The following is a 24414-nucleotide window of genomic DNA, read 5'->3' on the forward strand; positions in this document are numbered from 1 at the left end:
TCATTATTCAACACTGCCCACATTTTGCAAAGGGTGGGACTACATGAATGATGCCAAACAAACATCATGCCATCTTGGCAAGACAAAATACAATATTTGGGGGCAGGGGGGAGTACACTGTAGGTGTAAAACATAAATACTGGGTAGATTGGAATACAGTGATGTGGGGTGACTAACTTGCACCTTGTGTGTTGGGGGGAAAAGTCTGTATGTGGAATGAGCAGATGGAGATAAGGCTCTGGAGAGAGCTCCGTGATATGAGGGGCCTTACTTGCGCAGCGTGTTGTTGTTCTGCACCCTCTTGACCTCGTCCTCCAGCTGCTGGATGCGGCGCAGCACGTGCATGTGCTGCTGCTGAAGCACGCCGAGCCACAGCTCATCCCACAGCAGCGTCACACGCCGCAGCTCCCCCACCAGCATCTGAACCTACGGACACACACACACACACACACACACATACGGTTAACACAGACAGTAAATATGTCTCCATGATCTACATCAATGAGCATTTTAGCTAATTTCTCTCAATTCTTCGAATCTGGCAGAATCTAGAGTCTATTCCTGGTATCGTTCCCTTTAATAAGCGGAGCCTTTCAACATTCATGAAGATCAGGCCGTCAGGCGGCTATGTCCTTGTCAGCCACATCAGGCTAACAAGCACTCCCCACTGAGCTGGCAGACCAAAACCCACACGCTCAGAGCCAAGTATCTTGTCCCCAGCCAGCACATTGACGCATAAAAATTCACTTTATTGTCCCACAGTGCGAGATATTTATCTTGGGTTTCCGTGTGCTGTGCAGAAAAACATTCCAGACGACAGCTAAGAGAGAGCCGCCTCATCTGAACAGATTACGCAGCTGTGGAAGTCTCAGTGACTCTTTACCTGCACCGTCATGGTGGTTAGCTAAGAAAATGCATATGCAGGGCTGATAGACAGGAAATGATCTGTGCCTGAAATGATGAAATACATTCAAAGGCAACAGAGAAAATAGCCTTTCTTGACATCGCACATGGCCGAGCTCAAGCCTGAATTCAGGCACCACACCTGAACTCCATCAGGCCTGCATATCAAAAACTACACACACACACAAAAACACACACTCTAAAGAACAACACGACGCAGCTTTGGCAGTCTCTGCGCTGGACGCCGTACCTGCAGCACCATGGTGGGATTGGCGGAGGACAGCTTGTCCACGATCTTGCTGTAGCAGTCCTGCATCATGGCCTGGTCCTCGCTGGAGCAGAGCACCATTTCCTCGCCGTGGCCGCTCTCCTGGGACGCCGGTGGGCTGCCCGCCTCGCTGCCGCCCCCACACAGGCCCTCGCCCTGGATGTTGCCCAGGAAGGTGGGCAAGGCCGAGGGCAGCTTGTTACCTGTGGACAGTCAAGGAGAAAAGGTGCCTCAATATCCAAAGACTAACTGGGGAATTTACACCGCAAGCCAAGCATAACCGAAAGTGGAACGTATAAGTTATCAGTTTACACTGCAACGTCGTAACAACGTGCATATCCATACATTTGTCTATGTGTAGGCAACACTGTGAAGTGTAAGTGAAATGCAAATATAAGCTTTCCTCTGCTTTACAACTAGACACTTGAGGGATAATTCTGTGCAAATGCTAATTTTGTGACACCAATTTCCACTGATTAGTTGTTGCTGTAAGCACGGCTACAGGATCTCTAATATGTAAATGAACGGCTGGGTTTGAGGGTTTGCCAAGAAAAGTTTCATCACCCTGATGAAATACGATGTTCATTTACATACTAGTTTACAATGCAAGGGTTGTACATCTGAGTGAATGAGAATCTGTATGGAAGTAGCCTACAGACAAAATAAACAGCAAAGAAATTAACAAATGCAATGCTTTTAACTTAATTGGCACACAAATGTGAAATGAATTACACTCCTTGGCAGCATCCTAACTACTCTCATCACACTACTACAAGAACGGGGAAGATGGTCACATATATAGAAAATGATATTCCAAAACTATATTCTAAAAGACTATAAAACATACAGCAGCAGCACCAACAGCAGCTGCAGCTCTTTTGCCAGACAAAACTGGTGTACCAGGTTAAGGAAAGTGTGGTCTGAGGCTACAGCCTGTGAGAACATCCTCTTATCTACGAGGTGATGACGCTGCGTCGCCCTACCTGCGGCCTGGGCCTCGCCGCCCAGGGAGATGGAGCCGACGATGGCGGGGTAGAGGATGAGGTGGGGGGAGTCCTGGGCCACGCGGCACAGCAGGCTGCAGATGCTCTGGCGGATGTAGGCCTCCGGGTGGTTGAGCCGAGAGAACAGCTGGGGGATGATGCCTGGAGACAAACGCGGCGGGACATTAATGGGCAAATAACGGCCGCCACAGCTGGAATAGCTCATAAATAATAGCTGCTGCAGCTGGAATCACAAAGCTGCAACAAATAATCAAGTCGCTTTTATTACAACAGTATTACAATATTATTTGAATTAGAGTTTATTAGAGTCAATGATTTTTATCCTGCCAGGTTGCATCCTAAGTGGCATGTGCATTCGCACCAATTTGTTGCGCAAATCCCTGCCACATTCAGACAGCAGCCAAGGTTCAAACACCATCCTAGTGTCCTAACAAAGTGGCAGGAGCAACATCATGGTCATGGCCTCTCAAATGGAGCGACGTGGCCAGGAGGAATATCCATCATACCGACCACTTACTGTCAACATCTCCATTTGGTTACACAGAGAGCCTATTAAACAGTGATGACAAGATAAGCAGGGCTTGGTACTGGCTGCTGTTGTGTTGATTTAGTAAAAACAGCAAACAGGAATCCATTTTCAAAGCATGTGCATTTTCAGCAGCTTGCATAACATTGTATTAAGTAGCATTAACATGTCAAACTGGATGGAGCAACCATATCGGAACACATCCACCCCCCCAAAAGCCAATCAGTGTCAAGCAGTCATGACAAGGACCAGGTGAGGGGACATCAGACGGGGGGCAGAGGTGTCTGGTGAGCATCCTTGGCTGTGTAGTGGGGGCGCAGGCATTTCGGCCATTGTTGTGTGGCTGCAGGCACGTGTGTGTGTGTGTGTGTGTGTGTGTGTGTGTGTGTGTGTGTGTGTGTGTGTACCTCTCCAGGGGGCGGTGGGGGTGGACGCGAGCCCCAGCTCCAGTTCCTCCCGCAGCTCTCCTGCGTGCTTCACCAGCAGCCGCAGCAGCCGCAGCGTTGCCATGACGATCACGTCGTCGTTGCTCTGCTTGCTGCTCTGGTTGCCCAGCAGCAGCTTGGGGTCGTCCTCGTCAATCGGCACCTGAGAGGAGAATGAGTCCAAAATGAGCCGTTTGAAAAGACTGGCTTCATATTAAGAGACACAAGCAGAATAAATAGGGTTGGGCATAAGAGACTGGCTTGTGCCTGATGTGTGTCTTAATAGAAATATTATAAAAGGCCCTATTAGTCATATTACATTGCATCAGCCCACAGTCAGCCATAACACATATTTGTCTGTCATCCAACACCAATGAAGACATCAACCACAAGGTAACTAGAGGACTGCTCAAACTTTCCCGACTCATTTAGAATTAACAACGGCGCTGGTGAGCCAAGTGTCGGACCTGTCCGGCGTTGAGCTTGAGGAAGGTGAAGTAGGCGTGGCAGGAGACGCGGTACAGGCTGAAGATGCGGTCCACCACGGTCCTCCACACGCGGATCAGGCCCTCCGTCACGCTCTCCTCCACCTCCGACAGCCACGGGCACGAGGCCAGCAGCTGCCTCCAGATCACGTCCACCATGTCGTCCTCGTCGTCCTCCTCGTTCTGCAGGGCCATGTCCTCATCCTACACACACACGCACACACACACGCACAGAATGTAATTAGAATTAATAATAGCACATAATCCCAATGAGAAGAGCGCAAAAAGCATCAACATATTAACTGCAATATTAACATATTTTCCAAACACTACCCTCCCATGAAAATAGGCCTGAGAATAGTTGATGTTGTGGAAACGCCTTATCCATCTCCAGGTCACGGCGAGTGTTTTTCTTCTCACCTGAATTCCTGCAGGGCGACACATGGCCTGGCCCAGGATGCTGAAGATGGTGTCCTTGTCCTCGTCACTGGTGCCCGCGGGGATCAGCTCCTCGATCTCCTTCTTCTCGCCGGAGAGCAGCGGCACGCCTTCGCCTTGACTGCAAATGAACGCAGAGATGCGAATAAGCAAAGCAAAGGTGTGTGGGCGAACACGTTTTCTCTGAACAGTTATATTATAAACGATTTGGTGTAAACATTCCACTGTAACGGTATCACTTCAAGGTATATTCGCGGAGAACTACCTCCTCAGACTGCTTTCAAACAATCGCCAAAAACTCAAGGCAAACTGAAACCTCTCTGCCTAGGTTTGCAAATCTGAATGCACCTCAGCTGTAGAGGGGCAGTAACTGTAGCAAACTGCAACTCATCCTTAAGCTCATGGAGGCTTGTGGTGTGCCAGTGACTAGGCTCACTCTACACATGGCCATTACAGACACTGCTGCTACTAACTAACCCCAATACTCGCTTGCCTGATCAAGGCACACAAAAACAAACAGAGTAGCTTGAGACACGACTGCTTTGGAGATAAATGGTGCAGACGGTCAGATCCTCACCTGGCGTTGTCCACCACCTTCCTGCCCCACCGGTAGGCCCAGCTGGCCAGGGCGGCCCAGGACTTGGCCACATCGGGAGCCTGGGAGGTGGACAGCTGGTAAAGCTGGCCCAGCACAAAGTCAGGCTCTCCCACTCCAACACTCACTGCAGGGCAAGGGAGCACAGGGACAATTAAACACACGCACACATACACACACACACACACACACACACACACACTAGACTAATAACATTAACTGTCAATCAGAGCATGATGGAACCACTTATCTGGCACTTTCAAACTAATGAGGGATATTAGCATGAATTTCGTTGTAGATGAAAGCGTGGTGTAAAGAAACCCTCCATCAACGAATTGAAATTACAAGCCTTTGCTACCCATCCCCTCTCCAGAGACAAAAACACAGCCTAGCCATTTAAAAGTCAAACTGAATTAAACAATTTGCATATCCAGAGGCTGTCTCTGAAACGGCATACTGCATACCGAACTTAACAGAAGAGTAGTCAGTTGTGTGCAGTAGATTGCCATTTCAGAAACAGATAATTAATACCCTCTTAAGCCTTGGGGGAACCAAGACTGATTCTTAATTAACGGTGCTGCATCAATAAAATGAAGTTGAGTTCAATCGAATAATCAATAAGCCACAGATGAGGCCACTGTCCTCCCGGCTCTACAGGCACCCCGTACCGGTGATCTCGTTGGTGATGCGAGGCACTCCCTGCTCCTCCAGCGGCAGCTCCAGCAGGGCGGCGATGTTGCGCCCGAGGGGCGAGAGGCTGGGCTGGGCGCCGGCGCTGCTCCGCTTCACCACCTGCTTGAGCTGCAGCGTCAGGTCCTTCCAGTCGGCCAGCAGCCACTTGCAGAGCGTCAGCACCGAGCGGCAGGCGGCGCGCTCGCACTTCCCCGAGCGGCAGTAGGACAGCGCGCACGAGCTCAGCATCTCCATCGCCCCCGGCGACTGACCTGCAGTCAACCAAACAACACAAATTACCATCACATGCATCACATTATTTTATAAACACATAAATATAAATATTTACATTCAACCTTTTTGCATTGACTATTGTTTTCTTTATTTACCGTCTTAACGTAATATGAACTAAGAGTCAAATATGATGCTACAGTTTTGTTTAAAATACATATCAGTGTTATATCTCATGTTTAAATGAAGAGCAAGTAGACAAGCATTTACAATAGCTTTATGTAGAAAATCACACATCATATCAGTCTTACTGCCTCTGTGCCTAACACTAACGTAGCTGCCTTTTTCAGCTGCCTTAACCCATCTCAAATGGACACTATGGAAACTAACAGCCGAATTCAAACAAAAACAGCCAACCAGCACAAAACATTTGAGAGCACACTATGGGTGAGAACCCTAATCCCAGTGAGAATAGATAATCCTGACCTGCAGTGAAGAGCACCTTGGCCCTCTCGATCTCCAGCTCGGGCCCCCACTTCTCCTTGACGGGGCCGTCCAGCGAGAGCATCCTGAAGCTGTGCACCAGGTCGCCTCCCTCGGGCAGCTCCGCCGGGGGCTCGCAGCACTGGCCCAGCAGCCGCGACGCCAGGGCGATGTTGCCCTGCTTACGGGCGAACTTCACCGCCGTCACACACAGCTCCATCAGGTGAGAGTCCACGGGAGCGGAGGAGCCTGGGGAAGGAGGAGGAGTGTGCGTTTTTTTACCCATATTTGAGAAGATAACTTTACACACTGTGTGTGTGTAGACGTGAAGTGTATTTGCATTTCAAAGCAAACGAGGGAGAGGACGTCAGATTAGGAAAAACAGACCTATAATCTCAATCCCAAATACACTCACATTTATGCAAAGAAATGCCACCATCACAACCTCATTTCACAAACTACAATTACTACTGCTATTAACTACTAATACGGTCATTTTACACACACACTCTTCCTGCCCCGTACCTTTCTGCTTGAGGTAGAGCTGCCGCTGGAATGTGGTGTATCTGAGCGCGTGCAGCCAGGGCTGCACATCCTGCTGCTTACATGTACTCAAGGCCTCACTGAACAGAGGGATCAGACAGTCCTGCAGGAGGGAGAGGGAGAGGGAGAAAGAGAGGATCAAATGTCTCGTTTCATACTAGCCATGCTCCTTTTACAGACTACACAAAACAATGCCGCCCACCCCCAGTGCTCTCCAACTGAGACACACATTGGCCGCGTTTCCCAGATTCTTTAAGTAGCTCTTAAGTGCTAAGAACTTCTTAGGAGCGTTCTTAGAACATTCTTAGAGCACTCCTAAGAAGTTCGTAGCACTTAAGAGGTTCTTAACGAATATGGGAAACCCGGCCAATGTAAATAATGACTTGATGCATGACTGAAGCCTAACTGTGCATCGGTTTCACTTTTTGACTCTTAAACCACGGCAGTCTGGTGCATTTGGGAATAACAGGGGAGCTACACCAGGCGTGTAACTGAAGCGTTCTGTTCGCGGTGCGTAAAATTCATTTCAGAAGACTGGTCTATTAAGGGTATCAATGTGCACGCCACTGTCACGTCTGGTGTAGCTACTTCCATTGATCATAGTGATGATTAACAGCTGCAGCATATGTTTTGCGAACGGAACGCTTCAGTTAATCACCTGGTGTAGCTCCCCTGTCAGGCTTTGAGGAAACACTAGCCCACAGAGACCCACAGATACAACTGGCCCAGGCGTTACCTCAGCGGGGAGCTGGTTGGTGAGGGAGCCCTCCAGGGCGTTGGCACAGTGCAGCTGCATGGTGCCCATGGTGGGCAGGGAGCCGGAGAGCGTCAGGGTGGACAGACGCAGGGCACCCAGAGAGATACGGCCCGTCTGCTTCAGGTACTTCACCAGACTGGGACACCAAGAGCACACACACACACAGACACACACACAGGTTAAAGGCAACTAAAAAATGGGAGATGGGGAAAATGTGCATCTACAGAAATAAGCTGGTTAAACTCCTGAGGGCAGCCAACGGTCATTACTCACTCGGACGAGGGGCCGATCTTCTGGTCCTGCTCGTGGTTGGTGGAGGTGATGGCTCCCACTGCACTCCTCAGCAGCTGCACCTCGATGGCCTTCTGCAGCTCCGACGGGTCCGGGCTCAGCACCGCTGGCAGCAGCCGCTTCAAGTCTGTTACACGTGATAGCAATAAATTATTGACCTTTCTGTGCCCTAGGCCTGTTGGAGCCTACATTCACATGAGCATTCACAAGAACAGTCTACCTTATCTCTAAGATAAAGATAGATGTTGATATAGGTGTGAGTCTCTCTGACCACTAGCTGGGCACCCTGCGGACATGCCATTTGGTGCAAACATCACTGGCTGAACCCCTGTGATCGCTGCCCTTTGATCCCTCACTCCCTTTGTTTCAGGGTTATCTCAAACCAGAGTTCATGAGGTCAGATATAGCTAAAATGTATACTTGTGTTATGAAATGTGAATGTATTTGTGTTTGGTATCATTTCATTGGTCTCCTTATAAGGAGTACAATGATTTAAGTGTAAGAATGTTTATGACATTCTAAATTATGTTTCTGTAGGTAGATATGTGGATATTACCTGAACCCTGAGTAGGTGTGTTTAGGAAGGTGTGGGTGTGTCTGGGTGTGGCTACCAAAAGTGCAGGAAAGAGAAAGCCAATCACAGGACATTACACCTATGACCACCACTTAAGCCACACCTTTGTAAATTGGGCTTAAAAGACCAATTCTGTCATGATTGTAATTAGAATGATTGTGGACGCTTCCGAGCTGATGCTGTGATTCTCCCTTGACGCGCGTTATTGTAAAGTAAAGCCTGGATCTTGAACATCTGGACTCTGCCTAAGTCTAATAATTGTGATAAGTATTGTCTTATAAATGCTTATCTATTTTCGCTAGTATTTCCCACTAATGCTAACACACGCACACACACACGAAAAATGAAAGAAAAGCGTAGATGTCAAACCGATATTGCCCTAAAGAAATATACTTAGTGTAGTCAAAGAAAATAAAAAAACACATAAAAAAAAAACGAAAGAAAAACAGACATTTATCATTATATCTAGTGTATGGCTCTAAAGAAATATGTTCAGTGGATTTAATTAAGATTCTTGGCCATTTTCGGATTATTAAAATGCCATTAGCACATTGGGATTTAAGGATGGTTCTGAGGCTCAAGCAGCTGAATGGTTCTAATGCACTGCTAATGTCAGACTATGTTCCTAAGAGACCACTGTTAGATAAACTGCATAAATCATATGCACTGGAAGGCAAATACTCTGCAGTGAAACACCAGCAGCAGAGAGACTGGTTACATTCACACTAATCTGTATTTGTTTGAATCTAAAACGGATCGATTCGAAGATGCTGTCAGGCCCATTTTCATCAGTAAACTCCAACGTTACGTTTTAATGTGGACAGCAAAATAGGCAAACATCTAAAACGATGCTGTAAAAGCCTGTGTTCCCTTCCTGATTAGACCTCGTCAGTCTGATGTTTCTCCATTACACATTCGCGTCTGGATGGAGATCATATAAGCTATTAAATGGCGTTTTAAAACGGAATGGTGTGGACATGGTCTATAGTACATAACTGTATGCAGTACCTAGTTTGTCTTTGGTGCTGGAGTTCAGCAAGCCATAGTCTTCCCCAGGCAAAAGCTCCAGCTGTGTGCGGCATTCTGGGAAATCTCCATCTTCAAACCTGGTCAGAGCTCTGGACAAACACATACACAAAAACAAATATTGTCACCTGACTCACGCAAAGCACAATCAGAGACCAAAAAAACACTTTATTTTAAACTTTAGCTGGAAACTAAATTGAAGACAGAAATTTGCACGTGTTAATACATTCACTGAGAAAAAAAAAAAAAAATGTTCTCAGCTCTTCTCCCACATCTTTCACATACACACACAGACACACCTTATGTAGTTGAAGTCTGTCTTGAGGTTGACGGCGGCGCTGTTGCTGCTGTTCTTCTTGAGGGTGTGCATGCTGGCCTGCCACTCCTGCACGGAGGCCCAGTCGCTCAGGGACACGTAGCACTCGCATGCCTTGTTGGCCAGGAAGTTCACCACCTCGGAGGAGCAATCGCTCGACTTCAGCAACACGGTCTTCCTGCCGTCTCCTGGGATGGGGCAAAGGTCACAACAAGCATTATAAAAAAAACTCTAGAGACGACATCAGCTGCAAATACTACAACTACAGTACACACTGTGCCTAAATCGGAAGACTTACTTAAGCCACAGTCTCACTTCAGACCGCCAACAGCTAATGTCACAGTTCAAGTTCATAGATCCCAAATGGTCATTTCTGGACCATTATGCTAACTGGGCCTTCTATCTAGTCAACAGAGTATTACAAAGGAAGCAGGAAATGATCAGTATAAGGGTTTCTTTGTATTCTGTAAGTGAAAGAAAGTCCCCGTCACCATGAGCTCTGAATAGAAATTTAATGTGTGATGTTTCAGGCGTTAGCCCTTCATCAGACATGGTGTAGCGGACTTTTTCACTTTTGCACCCAGTTTTCAGAACTTGGATGTGCGTGCTTGCTCGTTATTATTACAGTTTCATTGTATTCTGCACAGTGCAGTGCTGTTATGTCGTGTTGTGCGGTACGGTAAAGTGCAGAGCTGAGTGGTGTTGTGGCCTGTAGTGCCGTTGTGCCGTTGCTCACCGCTGCTGCCGTGCTTGGGGCTGGCGGTGCTGCTGCTGCTGTTGGAGTTGGCCAGCTTGAGCAGCGAGTGGTCGAAGCCCTTGATGGAGCAGTCCATGCCCGTCACCGCGCACAGCTGCTCCTGATACTCCAGCGCCGCCTTCTCAAACCTGGACAACAAGGAGAGCGTTTACAACCTCTGATGCCAAATCCAACGTCCCCAATCCAATAAGAAAAGTCACGTTTACTGATATTTATTTGATTCTTTGACAAAGAAAAGAAAAAGGAAATGCATTATCCAGCGTTTGGCCGCTCACCTTCCCTCGGCCTGCAGGGCCACGGAGCCGACCCAGCCCAGGCTCTTGCCCGTGTTGGCCAGGCTCCAGGCGGCCAGGCCCTGTATGGCCTCTGGGCAGCGTAGCTCACACAGGGCCTCCACCAGCATCATCAGGGGAACCTCCACCTCCGGACCCTACACAGCACACAGACACATCACTCATTATACCGTATAGCCAGTGCACAGGTGGAAGAGGGGCAGGAAGGGAAAAGCGGGGGGGCGCGCGCGCACACACACACACACACACACACAAATTTAGGGCACCATGCACTCCAAAGGATGCCAACAGACACGTTTTCGGTTTTATATGGGGAACTGTTTAGGTGAATAGGCAAGGCCTCACCTGTGCACTGCTGTTCTTGATCTCGGCGAGCAGATCGAAGCCGTGACGGACAGTGACCGCCGGCTGGCCCGACATCAGCCCCACGCGCATCAGCGCCATGCGGATTCGAGTCAGCCAATCCTGACACGTCTGTCGGTTGGTGTAAAAGAACGTCCGAATGCCCTGCAAACGACACAGAAAGTGAGACCTCCCACATGGATACCGCTTTTGAGCCAGTTAACCTCAGTGCTAGTGTCATGATACCAAAGTTATGACTTCGATATGCTTAAAGGAAAGACCCACAGTCAAAACAACCTGGTGTGCATTTATGGATGACAAGGAGATCACACTTTCTTTTGGGAGCAAAATTATGTTCATTGGAGGAGCTTTGAGCCAGACTATGGTTTGCATTAACAACCAAATGGATGAATAGCCTGGAGCAGCAGGCAGCAGGTCAAAATAAAATCACTATTCTCAAACCACTGACAAGGTTCAAACCAGCCTTACACTTTGGTGGTAGGTTTGCCTGCAGGGACCCTGTTCACACCAAGTGTTGTTAACTTTGAAAGTGTACAGAGGGGTTATAACAAGGGCAGGTTCCGAAGGCAGTGTATTGCCTTATGGGTCTTTTCTAGTATTGGTGACTTATCTACTCTTTTTGGTTTGTTTTATTCCAGTAAATAGTGTTGCATTACATTAGCACACACTTTATTATCCAGGACAACTAACAGAGACCTATCGACAGGAACAGTGGGCACCACCGCCTGTTTCAAGATCTTTTAACAACTTCCCAACACCAAGCAGCATTCGTTTAAGTGTTTTACTATGGGCAATAATAACGGAGGTAAGGTAACGTAACGAGGGCAGGAATAGCTTTCAGAGGTGTACCAACCTTGGGTGGCGCGGTGAGCGCGTTGGCACAGCCCTCGTAGGCGTTGTACATGAGCTTCTCGAGGTTCTCCAGGAACTGCAGCAGCAGGGCCAGCCGGAGCTGGTTGGTGTGGTGGCCCTCGTCGCTCTCCGCCGCGCTCCACTGGCTCAGCTCCTGCTCCGAGTTCAGGCTGTGCGCCGCCAGGCTGCGGATCATCCCTGGGCAGGACAGAGGACAACACCAGATCAGAAACACAAACACACACACACAGCTGTGCCACAGGAAAGGGAGTGGGAACTGTGGGACAGCCGGTTGACAGGAGGCTACACAACCACAGTGGAGTGGCAGCACACAACTCCTGTATTGGAAATATATCCAAGAACCAACGCACTCCTTCGTGGTACCAGTGCAGCTTCCAGCATGGAATAATCTCATTGGTAAACGAAGCGCTGTCTGAAATTGGCTAATTTTCACACACATTTGTCCTCACTCACCCAATTAGTGACCCTAACACCCTAACTCAAAATTGATTCAGTCTGTCTCTGCAAGAAGTGCTCTGCCTTGAACACTTTTACACTCCTTTTTTAAATAAAACAACCCACTTTTTATTTAAAGAGCTGACAACAGCATTCAGTCAGTCAAGTTGAACTACTTGTTTTGATGCTACTCATTCCACAGAAATCTGAAGTCTTTTTGGAACTCATTATGCACATTCTGAAATACTTCCACTTTGGTGGTGGGTGTACACAGAGCAGAGACTATGAAAGATGCATACCTGCCAACCTTAAAAGAATACAAGAGTACAACTTCACTGAAACTGACGAAATGCGAGATCAAACGAAAATGCGTAGTTAAGAGCATGGAATCGTACAAGCATACTAGGAGGTCAAAATGTGTGCCCGGCGCCACGCAAAATGCGTACATGTTGGCAGGTCTGAAAGATGGTCCCTGACCCTTTGTTCTATGCAGACGGCGATGCACCTATATATTTTCAAGGTCTTGTGGACGGAACATATATTCTCCACATACGCACATACAGCTGACGGATAAATAGGTCTCCACAGCTGATTCAACTCAACGCAGAGAGAGACGGAACATGTGCCCTAAAACTGTACACACACACACACTTATCTGCTGCACATGTAGGCTGCTGACAGACAGCTGTTTGTGGAGCCCGTTTGTATTGCGAACAAGGCCACACACAGCATCAGCAGCCATGAGGCTAAACATGAGCATATGGTGGACGGGTGGGAAGGAGATGTGTGCGCTGACTGGGTTTCCCACTGCATCAAAGAACAAATTCACCCAGACAAATACAGAAAACCTATAAGCCAAGCCAAGTCAATACAATAAAAAAACAAAACCACACAGTAGTTACTACTACATTCTTTGACTAAGGAGACATTGTAACGAGGCATTGTTGCTTAACAATGCTTGCATACGAAATCCCTATGAAACGCCAACACAAAAGAGAGAGAAATAGATTCCCATCAAGTCAGACCCGACGCCACAGAGATTTTAGGACGTGTGTGGTTTGGCGACTATCCCGGATAAGTTCCCTCTGAATCAGCAGTAAACCTCATAACTATGTGTAGAAGAGGCCCTCAGCTTAATTCAACAAACAAAACAAAACAAAACAATTGGAAGCTTCTACTGGGAGATTCTCCACATCATTTAGAGTTAATTTACCCAGGTTAACCTTAAAACCATGTACTTGAGATGCCCGCCCCAGCCAGGGGGTGGATATGCCCCCACATCAGCTCCCACCCATGACCGTACCCCCCCCCCCCCCCCCTGCCCACTCACCCTCGATGGTCTGGAAGGTGTCCTGTGCCCGGCCCAGCGGGGTGCGGAGCTTGGAGAGCACGGTGAACTGGGCGGCCTCCCACACGGCCCACTGCCACAGCACGGCCTCGGCCTTCAGCAGCGCCCGCGGCACACACTGGGACTCGCGCTTCTCCACGCGCTGGCAGCTGTGGTACAGGCGCTCCAGCCACGGCTCCTTCCTGCAGCACACAGACACAACACAGTCATATGTTATGTGTACTTATGTGAATGTATTTATGTACACACACACACACAAACAACACAATCATATATTACATGTACACAACCCAACATTTATGTGAATGAATTTATGTGCACACACACACACACACACATACATATACATATATACATACATATATATATATATATATATATATATATATATATATATATATATACATATATATATATATATATATATTAGAGGTGGGCATAGATTAATTTTGTTAATCTAGATTAATCTCACTGTAATCTTGAAATTAATTTAGATTAATCTAGATTAATTTTAGGTGCACCAGCGCAAAATTTAGGTGCACCCACATTTTTCATTGCATCGCCTTTAACGCTAAAAGGGCCCCTTTTTATTGCTGTCCTTTCATATAATGATTTTTTAACAACAAAAAGTCTAGAAAAAGCTTGAAACACAATAAAAGATTTTTTTCTATACAAAATTATTTATATAAGCCTATTCTACATACTGAAATGTCTGATATTCATGACGGCACACTTTATGCATATTGCAGCTTACTATATTACAACTCTGCCTCTTTAATTCAGCTGTCTGCTTGAAACCTCAAAATGTAAACAAAGCCTAGCATAGGTGGCTAGTTTATCATCAGGGATGTGATTGGCAAAGGACAAAAAAGCAGGAAAATATACCCCCCCCCCCCCGTGTAAAAAAAAGTTTGTGAACTGCTGCTCTCGTGTATATAGTTAAGGTACGGTAGTGTCGGCTACTGTGCACGTCATAAATGTCATTTACTAGGAGACATTTTTTGAAAAATAACCCCTTAAATGACGACATCTGATGACTTTTGAGAACTATTGATAAATATATTTCAAACATTATAAAATATTACAATATAGTCTATAAGGCCTAAAGAAACTCATTTATAGAAAAGTAACCTAGGCCTACTCAAGACTAAACCAGATATGGCTGAAATATGTAGGCTATCATGATAACATGATGTAGAACCATGTATTCTCTCAGTTCATAACATGTTTTGTTTTAACTTAAACCAACATAAAGTTATCATTTTGACTACATTATTTAGTAAAGGCCTACTTGATAACATATAGCCCTTACAGTCCTCTAGTCCTGTACAATATAGTGAACCATAGGCCTATTGACACTGATGCTGATTGAAGAGGTTGCTTGAAAGTTGTTGTATTTAAGTGCAGCACTCCCTCTCCTTCCAAAGTAACATGTCCTAACTCTCCTCCTAAAATAAATTACAGGCACTGTTATACAGTAGGCTACATCACTAGTTGTCTAAGTGCACGTACTAACTAAATGGAGAGCTAGGATTAAAATTCAGACTGTGTCTTTAAATAGGCGACTTTTTTCTATCAGCACAATGCTACAGTGGGCAATTTCCACTAAAAATTCAGCACTATCGTCATACGTTTGCAGATGGCTAGGCCTAATACCGAAATATGTTTTGAATGACATGGGGCGCACGGATGTGAACGGCTGGACAAACGCGAAATGACAATTGTTAGCTAAACAATTTAGTAGACCTAAGGACGGTAGACAGGCTTTGTGGTTAAAACGATGAAAACCAGTAGGCTAGTCTGTCACAGCTAACTTCAAGCACAGTAGCCTAGACTATAGTTTACACGCGCAGAAATTAAAAGTCAATATCAGCATCACGAGATTGCTGTAATTATCGGAAAATCCAGACACGTCAAACTGGACGCGAACGCGTGGCAAAGCCAAAAAACAACTTCATTAATGATATCTTTTTAAACAAATAATTTGATCTTTACCGTTTCGCTTCAGCTAAGAAACAAATAATTCACCACACACATCGAACTTGCATCAAACATTCATCAACACGTCTGCTTTCACTTTGCCACTATGCCTACGGACAAGGCTTGCGTAGTGATGAATGAAATAAGCACCAAACCCGTCGTCATTGTCAGCGGCATATTATTGGTCTCCCCCGAGAAAATTTTGTAAATATTGTTATGTAAATGCATAAATTCTGCGCACTTTCAGCCTACAGCAATGGTCTGTGTTAGGCTACAGATACCCCCCCCCCCCCCCCTAAAAAAAAAAACCATCGATTTTGCATGATTCACGAGGGTCGCATTTTTACGCCTGAAAATCCGGATTTCCGGATAAATCCGGAAGAATCACATCCCTGATCATAGTTTACTAGTTGGACTGCTCAGTTTCCCCACGTGTGTTTACTATAAGTTTCAATGTGGGCTAATACTTTTTCTCCTTTGGAGTTTTGGAGTTTGGAAAACATTGGTATTGAGATTATCATCCAACTCATGCAAGAGTGACTTGAATGTAAGAGTTTTAATCAACTTTCTGCAGCAATGATGCTAACCGGAATTTATATTAATTTAGCTAACGTCTTGTATATGCATCATTGCTTTCACGATAGTGAATGTTTTATTTGGATTAAATGTGGATGTGGAGGGGCGGGTCGCGACTCGCGAGTGTCCATTGAGCGCGCACGGGAGAGTGAGGGAGAGGGAGGGAGAGGGAGAGGGAGAGAAAGCGGGCCAAGGAGAGGGGGGTTACTTCTATTAGGAATGAATGATCAGGTGCCATTCGGGAGGGGTCTGAGCTTATCGTCCATGTTGGGAGGATGTATCATTGGTTACTGTTTGGTAAAGTTGCACGCATAGTCTACAATGACAACTTGTGAAAGAAAGCAGCCGAGCAGCGTCAGGTGCACCAGTGCGACCTAGACTTTTTTCAGGCGCACTCTTAAACATTGGCGTTCGCGCTAAGATATCAAGGTGAAAGTGATCATAGCTTGCGTGGTATAGACCCAGCTCCCAGCCCAACTTTGAGAATAGATTAACGCCGATATTTTTTTTATCGCCCGATAAGAGTTGCACGATAACGCAGCACGTTAACGCCGATAACGGCCCACCACTAATATATATATATATATATATATATAAAAATGTAACATGCATTTATATACACACAACACGTGTATTTATGTGAATGTATTTCTGTGCGCGCGCACACACACTGAGCATACGCACAAATGTAGTTACATCTAAGCTACACAAACATTTCCTTTAGGCCTTTTAAGATCACGTGTGATGGCCCTGTGTGTGTGTGTGTGTGTGTGTGTGTGTGTGTGTGTGTGTGTGTGTGTGTGTGTGTGTGCGTGCACGTCTGCACGTGGCCTCCATCCCACTCACCCGCCGCGATGCACGGTGCCGTAGAGGATGAAGCTGATGACGTCGGAGAAGTCCTGTGGGTGGAAGGTGTTGCTGGGCGCCTTGCTCATGTGTCGGCGGATGGCCAGAGAGATCTCCTGGATCTCCACATGGTGCTGGTTGCTGCCGGGGGGGGAGAGAGAGAGAGACCGCACGCACAGAACACCAATTACTCTCCAGCACAAAAAACACAGAGAGAGGCCATCAGGGAGACACTACTGGCGGCGAACAAGTGGGTGGGTGGTTTTTTTAATGAGGAGAGGGCAGTGTTCCGTGGGCTCACCTCAGCGCCACGGCCAGTGGGATGGACCTCAGCAGCTTCCCGAACGCCTGGCGGACTCGCACGGCCGAATGGACCAGCTGTACGCGGCACACGTCCACACACCTGACCGACCACAACAACATACCGTTAAAGCCCAACCATAGGACAAATTTGTAATTCAGTGACTTTAAAACAGAAAGAAAAAAAAATGGCAGAGTGCTATCAATTATTAGGGGCAAAAAAACAGAACAAAAAACATACCACAAAATATTTTTTAAAAACCCACAGAAACATAGGAAACTAAGCTGTAACAGGCAGCAAATATGCAGGACAGGCATCATCAAGATGTACATTTCTCTAAATGCTAGCAGGAAGCGCCCAGTGTGAGAAGTGAATCCGTGAGGAAGAGTGAGTTTGTTCACCTCTGCAACAGCTCAGGGGAGAGGGACGAGGAGAGCACCTGCAGACTGTTGCACGTCTGGAGGCACATGGCCGGATCTTCATTCAGAGCTAAAACAGTCATTACATACGGGAATCAATGCGCAGGCCAAGACAATCCATTTAAACTTGTATCAACACCACAATTAGAATTCAGTCCCTGGTGTCATTATTGCGCTCAGGCAGTAAAGGATTTATCCCCTTGCTCAATAACTCGAAGCATTTTCTATCTCGGAATCCCTCTAACGATCTGAACACAATTAAAAATCTAGGCAGAGGCGAGACCCTTTCAAACAGAATGACTGGGCACAGCACTGATTAACATAACACTCCTCACCATTTGCCAATAGACCTTTGCAGAATTTGTGAAAAGAGGGGAGGGCAAAGAGGGGGGAGTAGGTGTCCGATTTCTTCATCATTAGCGACATCTCCAGAGACCAGGTGAGAAGAAGCTTCCTGCATAGGACACAACAGAGAGAGAGACCATTTGTAGCTATGGACTAAGAGTAAACCATTGGATGATGAAATAAAATGATTTTACGCACACACACCCTATACCAACAACTGAATGTGAGGGAGTCTTTATTATTCGATCTTGTAAGGGTTGGGCATTCCAATTGATGGATCAGTCTAACCTTCTAGCTCAATTAACAGCAGTGCCGAAAAACAGGCCTAATGACTCACACCAACACAAAGGACTGTGGGGGCCTAGCCTTAAAATAATCATAATGGCTTCTGAGAAGTCGGTTCAGGGGGGTTTGGCAAGCGAGCAATGCACAAAGCACTGTGATTGGTGCTACCTGGCCTCCGGGTTCAGGTGCTCTTTGCTTAGCAACATGCCCAGCAGACTGAGCAGCGTGCTGAAATGCTTCTTGGTTGCCGTGGTGACTGTGCTGATGACTGCGCCGTCGAACAGCGAGGGAGAGGAGGAGCTAAGGCTGCTGGAGATGAAGTGATCATGTCTGAGAGAGAGAAGAGAGAGAGAGAGAGAGAGAGAGAGAGAGAGAGAGAGAGAGAGAGAGAGAGAGAGAGAGAGAGAGATAAAGAGAAAATAATAAAACAAGAGGGGATTTAAATAAATTGTCAAGTACAAATACATAACCATATGCACTGACCACAAACAGCCATCTTCAGATCATACATCACAGTACAGGTCTACGATAACAACGGCTAAAAGCAAAAACTATGAGCGTGTACGCCAGCGCAGTGGTTTGGAGCCGTGCGCTTACCTGGTGCAGTGGGAGTAGAGGGTGTAGAGCACAGAGTACTGGATGGTGGGGTGGTGGACTGCTAGCTCGGAGTGAACCAGAACCAGGTTCTGACTGAGCAGGGCAAACACAGTTGGAGAGAGAGCCCACATCTACCCAGGAGACACACACACACAAACAAACACACATTAGTATGCAACAAATTTTGGTCTGAGAGTGTGGGAGCGAAAGAAAAAAAGACATATGTGACCATTCATAGCGAAATCAGTCGTTTTGCGCACAACGTTATTTTGAGAAAATCAACAATAACAAACTTCCGGGTTAAAATGTTGAATTTCACGTTTTCGCCTCATTCGACTGTATACAGTCTACAGTTTCATATCATGAACGCATTTCACGGAAAAACATACGTTTTGACTGTTAAACCCGGCGAAGATTCAACACATTTGCTGTCATTCCCGTTGTGCACGCGCTGCTTAAAAAGGTGATTTCTCCTCTTCTGGCATATCGTGACAGGAGAACCATGTCAACTTTGGATGCTGTTATCTTAGCGATAGTTTGTGTAATACCCTCGATATACATATCGTTGGAAAGCTTAGTTTATGGCCGTTCACGTGAGCACAATAACTTAATTTAATTAATTTTACCGAAACGACTGGTTCCGCTTTACAGGGTCACATATTGCAGTGTGAACGCTAATTGGGACATAACGGCTATGAAACCAAGAACGAAAGCGAGCCAGAAAGAAACATCCCGTTTCATCTTACAGAACTGTGACAGCCCCACCAGCCCTGACTGTACAAGCCTAAAACACATGCTGAACCACTCAGTCTGCATCTACAGTCTTTCCTTAACTCAATATCTCCAGTAAATACATACCAGTTCTCTCGATATAACTGTCAGTCAAACAAATTTGAAGACAGACTATTGCCCAATAGGATTTTCAGCTGTCAGTCAGTCAATCATCCCACTGCCTTTCTTTACTCAGCAGGCATCTTTTCCAATTGAAAAGAAAAGGTCCTACTTTTATCCAGAATCCATTGGACCGCAGTCTGAACTAAACAGCTTTGTGCAACGAATGAATACTGATCTCTGACTGTGGTTTAAATATAATCAATTGTCAGCCTTCAGGCAGAGTCTTTCTTTGTGAAACCGGCCCCAGGCCTCTAATGTCGGTGCCCGTGAGGTGAACGTCCATCTCATCGTGAGCGAGCGAGCACTCACCCCGATAAGCGAGTTCTTGGTGTTCCCGATGGTGGTGAGGGCGCTGAGGTTGAAGATGAGGATGAACTCGGCGCGGTCGGGGGAGAGCAGGACGGGGGGCTGGCTGAAGACGGGGTGCTGGATGTTGGGGCAGGCCGGGGGCAGGCCCAGCGGCGCCAGGAGGCTGTTGAGGGCGCAGCCCATCTCGCCCAGCACCAGCTTGTAGGCCGCCTCCAGGATGGGGATGTTCTTCAGGCTCAGCAGCGCCTGGTACACACCGAGGGCGGCGGACATGACCTGCAGGACACAAAACGCAGGGTAAAGGCCGGTGCCCACCGGACACGTACACGACGCAAAGAAATTAAAACTCTGTTGTTTTTAACGGAGCAAAGCCCACTACAAGCCGCACAGGGATAGAAAACGGGTCTGAAATCTTGCACGTCGAGCCCGCTGAACGCCGTGGGCGCTGGTCTTAAGGAGTAATCACACCCCTCACACCCCTAACATTTGCTTTACATATTCGCACATACAGAGGAACATTCGTTCAGTGATTACAAGACTGCCCTAGTGTCTACCTGCCCATATCATTATGCAGGTTAAAATACAAATGCAGTTCATAGTGGTCACGCAGAAATGTCATGCCTAGAGAGGAGCAAGTCTACTATGTCATTCCAAAATTATACCATGCAGACCTAGAATTACGCCCGACAGCAATTTCTTGCGTCCATTACTACTATGCTGTATTATAATGGACCTTTAGATTGAGGGCGTCATCACTGACATTTGTGATTGTAGTACTCAACACACATCAACATACGTCTCCAGTGGTCTCCTACATCTAGCGGCGTGCGTACATGCGTGCCAACTGGTTTATTTACCTCCTTCTCCCGGTGGAAGCGCAGCTCGAGGAGCTGGGATTTGGGAGCCAGCAGCTTCTCCACAAAAGTGGCCGGCAGCTTCGTGTTGATCTGGTCGACAATCTGCAAAAAGGTCACGGCCATCTGTTAGGTTAACCTTTCACGCTCAGCTCAGCCGGTGGCCGCACCACAAAACACCCCAGGCACCTGACGCACTCAGCACAGCAACTAACCTTCATCTCTAACTTCCCTATCTGTGAGTGTGTGAGTGTGTGTGTGTGTGTGTGTGTGTGTGTGTGTGTGCTTCCATGAGCTGTGTGAAGTGTGTGTGTACATACCTGTATGGGCAGCGTGAGGTGTGCTCATACAAGGTGTGTAGGTAGGTGTGTGTGTGTGTGTGTGTGTGCGCACGAGTAAGGTGTGCTTGTACGAGAGTATTGTGTGTGTGCGCACACGTGTATCTGTATGGGTAGTGGGGCATGCTCGTACAAGTAAGGTGTGCTTGTAAGTGCAGTGTGTGCTTCTGAGTGGTGTGAGGTGCATGTTACTGCCTGTGTAGTGTGTGAAATGTGGGTAGGCTTGCAATGTATGAGTGGTGTAAGGTGTGTGAGATGCATATCAGAGCTGTCAAAGTTAACCTGATAATGCGTTGATGCAATCTGCCCTTAGCAGAGTTAAAAACAATTAGTGCCGTTAATGCATGTTCTACTCAATAGCAAGCGGAGCCATAATACCCACAAGAGAACGCCGCACTTATCTCAAGTCAAGATCTCAAATTGATTGACAGGGACACTAAAGTGAGCTATAATATTAATTTTGTGGTAAAATGTTGCTCAACAAGTCGTCAACTGCACCTCTAAGGGAACTAATGAAATTAGGTAGTGAAGCTAAAAACTGTCACCCTCTGGCGCATATCCTTTCGAGCATGAGCAGGTTGTGTGAAGTGTGTGTGCGTGCGTGTGTTCTAGCGTATACCCGTTTCCCTCTCCCCCCACCAGCAGTGTTAGCAGTTTGTGCGAGAGTGAGTGTGTGTGTGTGTGTGTGTATGTGTGTGTTTTAGCGTATACTCGTTCCCCCACCGCCCCTCACCAGTGTTAGCAGGTTGAGCACAGCCATGCTGTATTCAAGGCCGCAGCACGTGTGTGTGTGTGTGTGTGTGTGTCCTCACCAGTGTTAGCAGGTTGAGCACAGCCATGCTGTATTCAGGGCCGCAGCCCTGGCAGCTCTCCAGCTGCTCCAGGCCGTACGCGATGACCGTGTCCGTCAGCGTGCTGCTCGAGTCCAGGTTCAGCAGCAGCACGCACACACACTCGTTCCCCGCCGTCAGGACCGCCTCCGAGAAGAACACCTGTCTGGCCGTGGTCACGCAGGCCAGAACACGGTTCAACACCTGGTACGGGACAGCAAAGAGGGTCAGAGGTCACCCAATTGTGTAATCATTTGGAGACATCGGATATCTAAAGCCTGCCTTACACAGACAGACTTTGACAAGATTTGGGAGAGATTCTGGAAAGATTGTAGTCTTTTGAGTAAAGCTTGAATGAGGGACATTAGTAAAAAAGACTACAATCATTCAAATCTTGTCTTGTCCTGTCAGTGTATAAGGTAGGCTTTAGATAACCCACACAAGAAGCAAAGCAACAAAATAAACTCCAGTTTATGACTCCACAGGCTTGTTTTGTGGATCGTGTCTACATCAACAACACGCTGGCTTCTGAGAGAGCACCGGAGATGCTTACGTCAGTGACGTAGGCCTCGGTGATGGGCGGCCCTCGCGTGGGGTTGAACCGCTCCCCGATGCTGCGCACCACAGTGCTGAAGACCCGCAGCAGGGCGGCCAGCTTGGGCAAGGAGACGGTCGGAGGGGGGATGTCCTCATCCACCGCCTCCCCTGAAATCACATGACCCAGGTCCTACAAGGGGCGGAGGAGGGAAGGGAGAGACGCGTAAGAGAAAGAGACTGACCGGTAGGACAGTCAGAGGTAACTCTAAAAGTAATCTCTCTAGCCCCCATGTACATATGTAAGGGATAATCAACGACGCGCTGTGCGTTTCTAGGAAAATAATGCACGTTGGAAGTGGTGTTAAGGTCCCGACGCCACACGGCGCGGAGTTGATTATCCTGCTTATACCACTGCTACTATAATTTTTGTTTATATTGCCGCTGTCTTAGATACAACGTTTCTGTTTTTCCCGTTACATTCACATTAGCGAATTAATATTCAAGTGTGATAAGCCCAAAAAAAGGAACTACTTCATAGCCGTGCATATTATCGAAAAATAATGCACGTTCCAAATCACAATAGGAAATTTGACCAAGCAGTGGTATAAATGCGCATATATCCTGTGTCTTTGTTTGCTTAAAGACTACAGTGCTAGGATGACAGAGAAGTGACAAGAGGCAAGTATCAATGGAAAGTATCAATTATCTAAAAATAGCAATTATGTAAGGATAACAATTATCTAAATATCTGAATAACAGATCACCTCTTGCTACAAATTTAGCTGTGGTGAAAGACCACGGATCCACCATAAAACATTCAAAAGCAATAACAATAAACACGGTAGAACATTTTACTCACTCCTCTAAAGAGCAGCCTGTTCCATACCTCTGCATAGGCCTCCATATCTTCTAAAAACTGTCCCAATAAAGTGGTGGAGAAAGCCAAGTCGGCCACCCAGAACTGCTCCAGACTCTGTAGCCAGCCTGACAAAACCACACAGTTTAACAAGTTATGGAGACGACTTCTCTTCACTCCACTAAAGCGACTTCCAAACACAAACAAACAAACAAAGTAAGCAAACGGCTTCCTCCTTACCGGACACCTGCTGGGTGAGCGACTGTTTCTGTGTGTGATCGATATGCCAGCCAACCAAGATGTCCACGGTGTCCTTTGGGAAACACACAAAAAAAGACATACACACAGTCAGAAGCTGTTAGCAATCAGCTTGGCTTTGCACTCATGTAAACAACCACAGACCAACAGACTCTCCCCCTCTCTCTCTCTCTCTCACACACATACACAGCGTGATGAGTCCAGGGGGGTTTCTTGCTTGAAACAAGTCTTGTTTTGCAAGCCGAGATATTTTCCCTCCGACAAACACACACAGCGCGGAGCACAGCTCAGCTCAGCACCAGGGAATTTCTTGCTCGCTCTGAAGTTGAGATTCAAAGCTGCTGGAAGTGATGTTAGCAGATCTTGGTTACATGTGCCAGACTTAACTACCGCAACAGTCCACCGTCTCTGGTTTCAGTGGGCTGTGCATAAGTAGACAGCAGGGATTCATCTTTCCTCTAAAGAGCCTGGGCTATTACAGTTCAACAGGACTAAACTTTTAAAACACTGATAATGGAGCCCATGAGAGAAGAGGATCTTTTTTGTTGTTGTTTTGTTGCTGCTGCTCTTTTTAATCAGCCAC

General features: G+C 46.9%; 1 protein-coding gene across 6 annotated transcripts in view; it reads right to left on the bottom strand.

The window, feature by feature from the left end:
* smg1 (SMG1 nonsense mediated mRNA decay associated PI3K related kinase) overlaps positions 1-24414 on the bottom strand; it is a 49208-nt gene that overhangs the window by 18029 nt on the left and 6765 nt on the right. For 3 of the 6 annotated variants that reach the window (XM_062532691.1, XM_062532688.1, XM_062532686.1), the window contains exons 8-38: positions 23814-23886; positions 23577-23701; positions 22734-22907; positions 22163-22384; positions 21016-21117; positions 20159-20434; positions 18956-19086; positions 18527-18688; positions 18064-18182; positions 17711-17798; positions 17310-17411; positions 17009-17149; positions 13589-13788; positions 11804-12000; positions 10933-11094; positions 10570-10724; positions 10274-10422; positions 9521-9725; positions 9204-9313; positions 7604-7748; positions 7310-7466; positions 6556-6676; positions 6034-6279; positions 5313-5588; positions 4627-4771; positions 4032-4170; positions 3594-3815; positions 3109-3289; positions 2155-2316; positions 1154-1374; positions 272-426 (exon numbers count right to left, since the gene is read on the bottom strand). In XM_062532691.1, coding sequence (XP_062388675.1) covers positions 272-426; positions 1154-1374; positions 2155-2316; positions 3109-3289; positions 3594-3815; positions 4032-4170; positions 4627-4771; positions 5313-5588; positions 6034-6279; positions 6556-6676; positions 7310-7466; positions 7604-7748; positions 9204-9313; positions 9521-9725; positions 10274-10422; positions 10570-10724; positions 10933-11094; positions 11804-12000; positions 13589-13788; positions 17009-17149; positions 17310-17411; positions 17711-17798; positions 18064-18182; positions 18527-18688; positions 18956-19086; positions 20159-20434; positions 21016-21117; positions 22163-22384; positions 22734-22907; positions 23577-23701; positions 23814-23886 — 5063 coding nt within the window. Of the gene's footprint in view, positions 1-271; positions 427-1153; positions 1375-2154; positions 2317-3108; positions 3290-3593; positions 3816-4031; positions 4171-4626; positions 4772-5312; positions 5589-6033; positions 6280-6555; positions 6677-7309; positions 7467-7603; positions 7749-9203; positions 9314-9520; positions 9726-10273; positions 10423-10569; positions 10725-10932; positions 11095-11803; positions 12001-13588; positions 13789-17008; positions 17150-17309; positions 17412-17710; positions 17799-18063; positions 18183-18526; positions 18689-18955; positions 19087-20158; positions 20435-21015; positions 21118-22083; positions 22112-22162; positions 22385-22733; positions 22908-23576; positions 23702-23813; positions 23887-24414 lie in introns of those variants that run through there. The other 3 variants (XM_062532690.1, XM_062532689.1, XM_062532692.1) reach the window with 2 other exon arrangements.

Source organism: Sardina pilchardus, chromosome 3 (assembly GCF_963854185.1).
Source record: "Sardina pilchardus chromosome 3, fSarPil1.1, whole genome shotgun sequence".
Taxonomy (NCBI): domain Eukaryota; kingdom Metazoa; phylum Chordata; class Actinopteri; order Clupeiformes; family Clupeidae; genus Sardina; species Sardina pilchardus.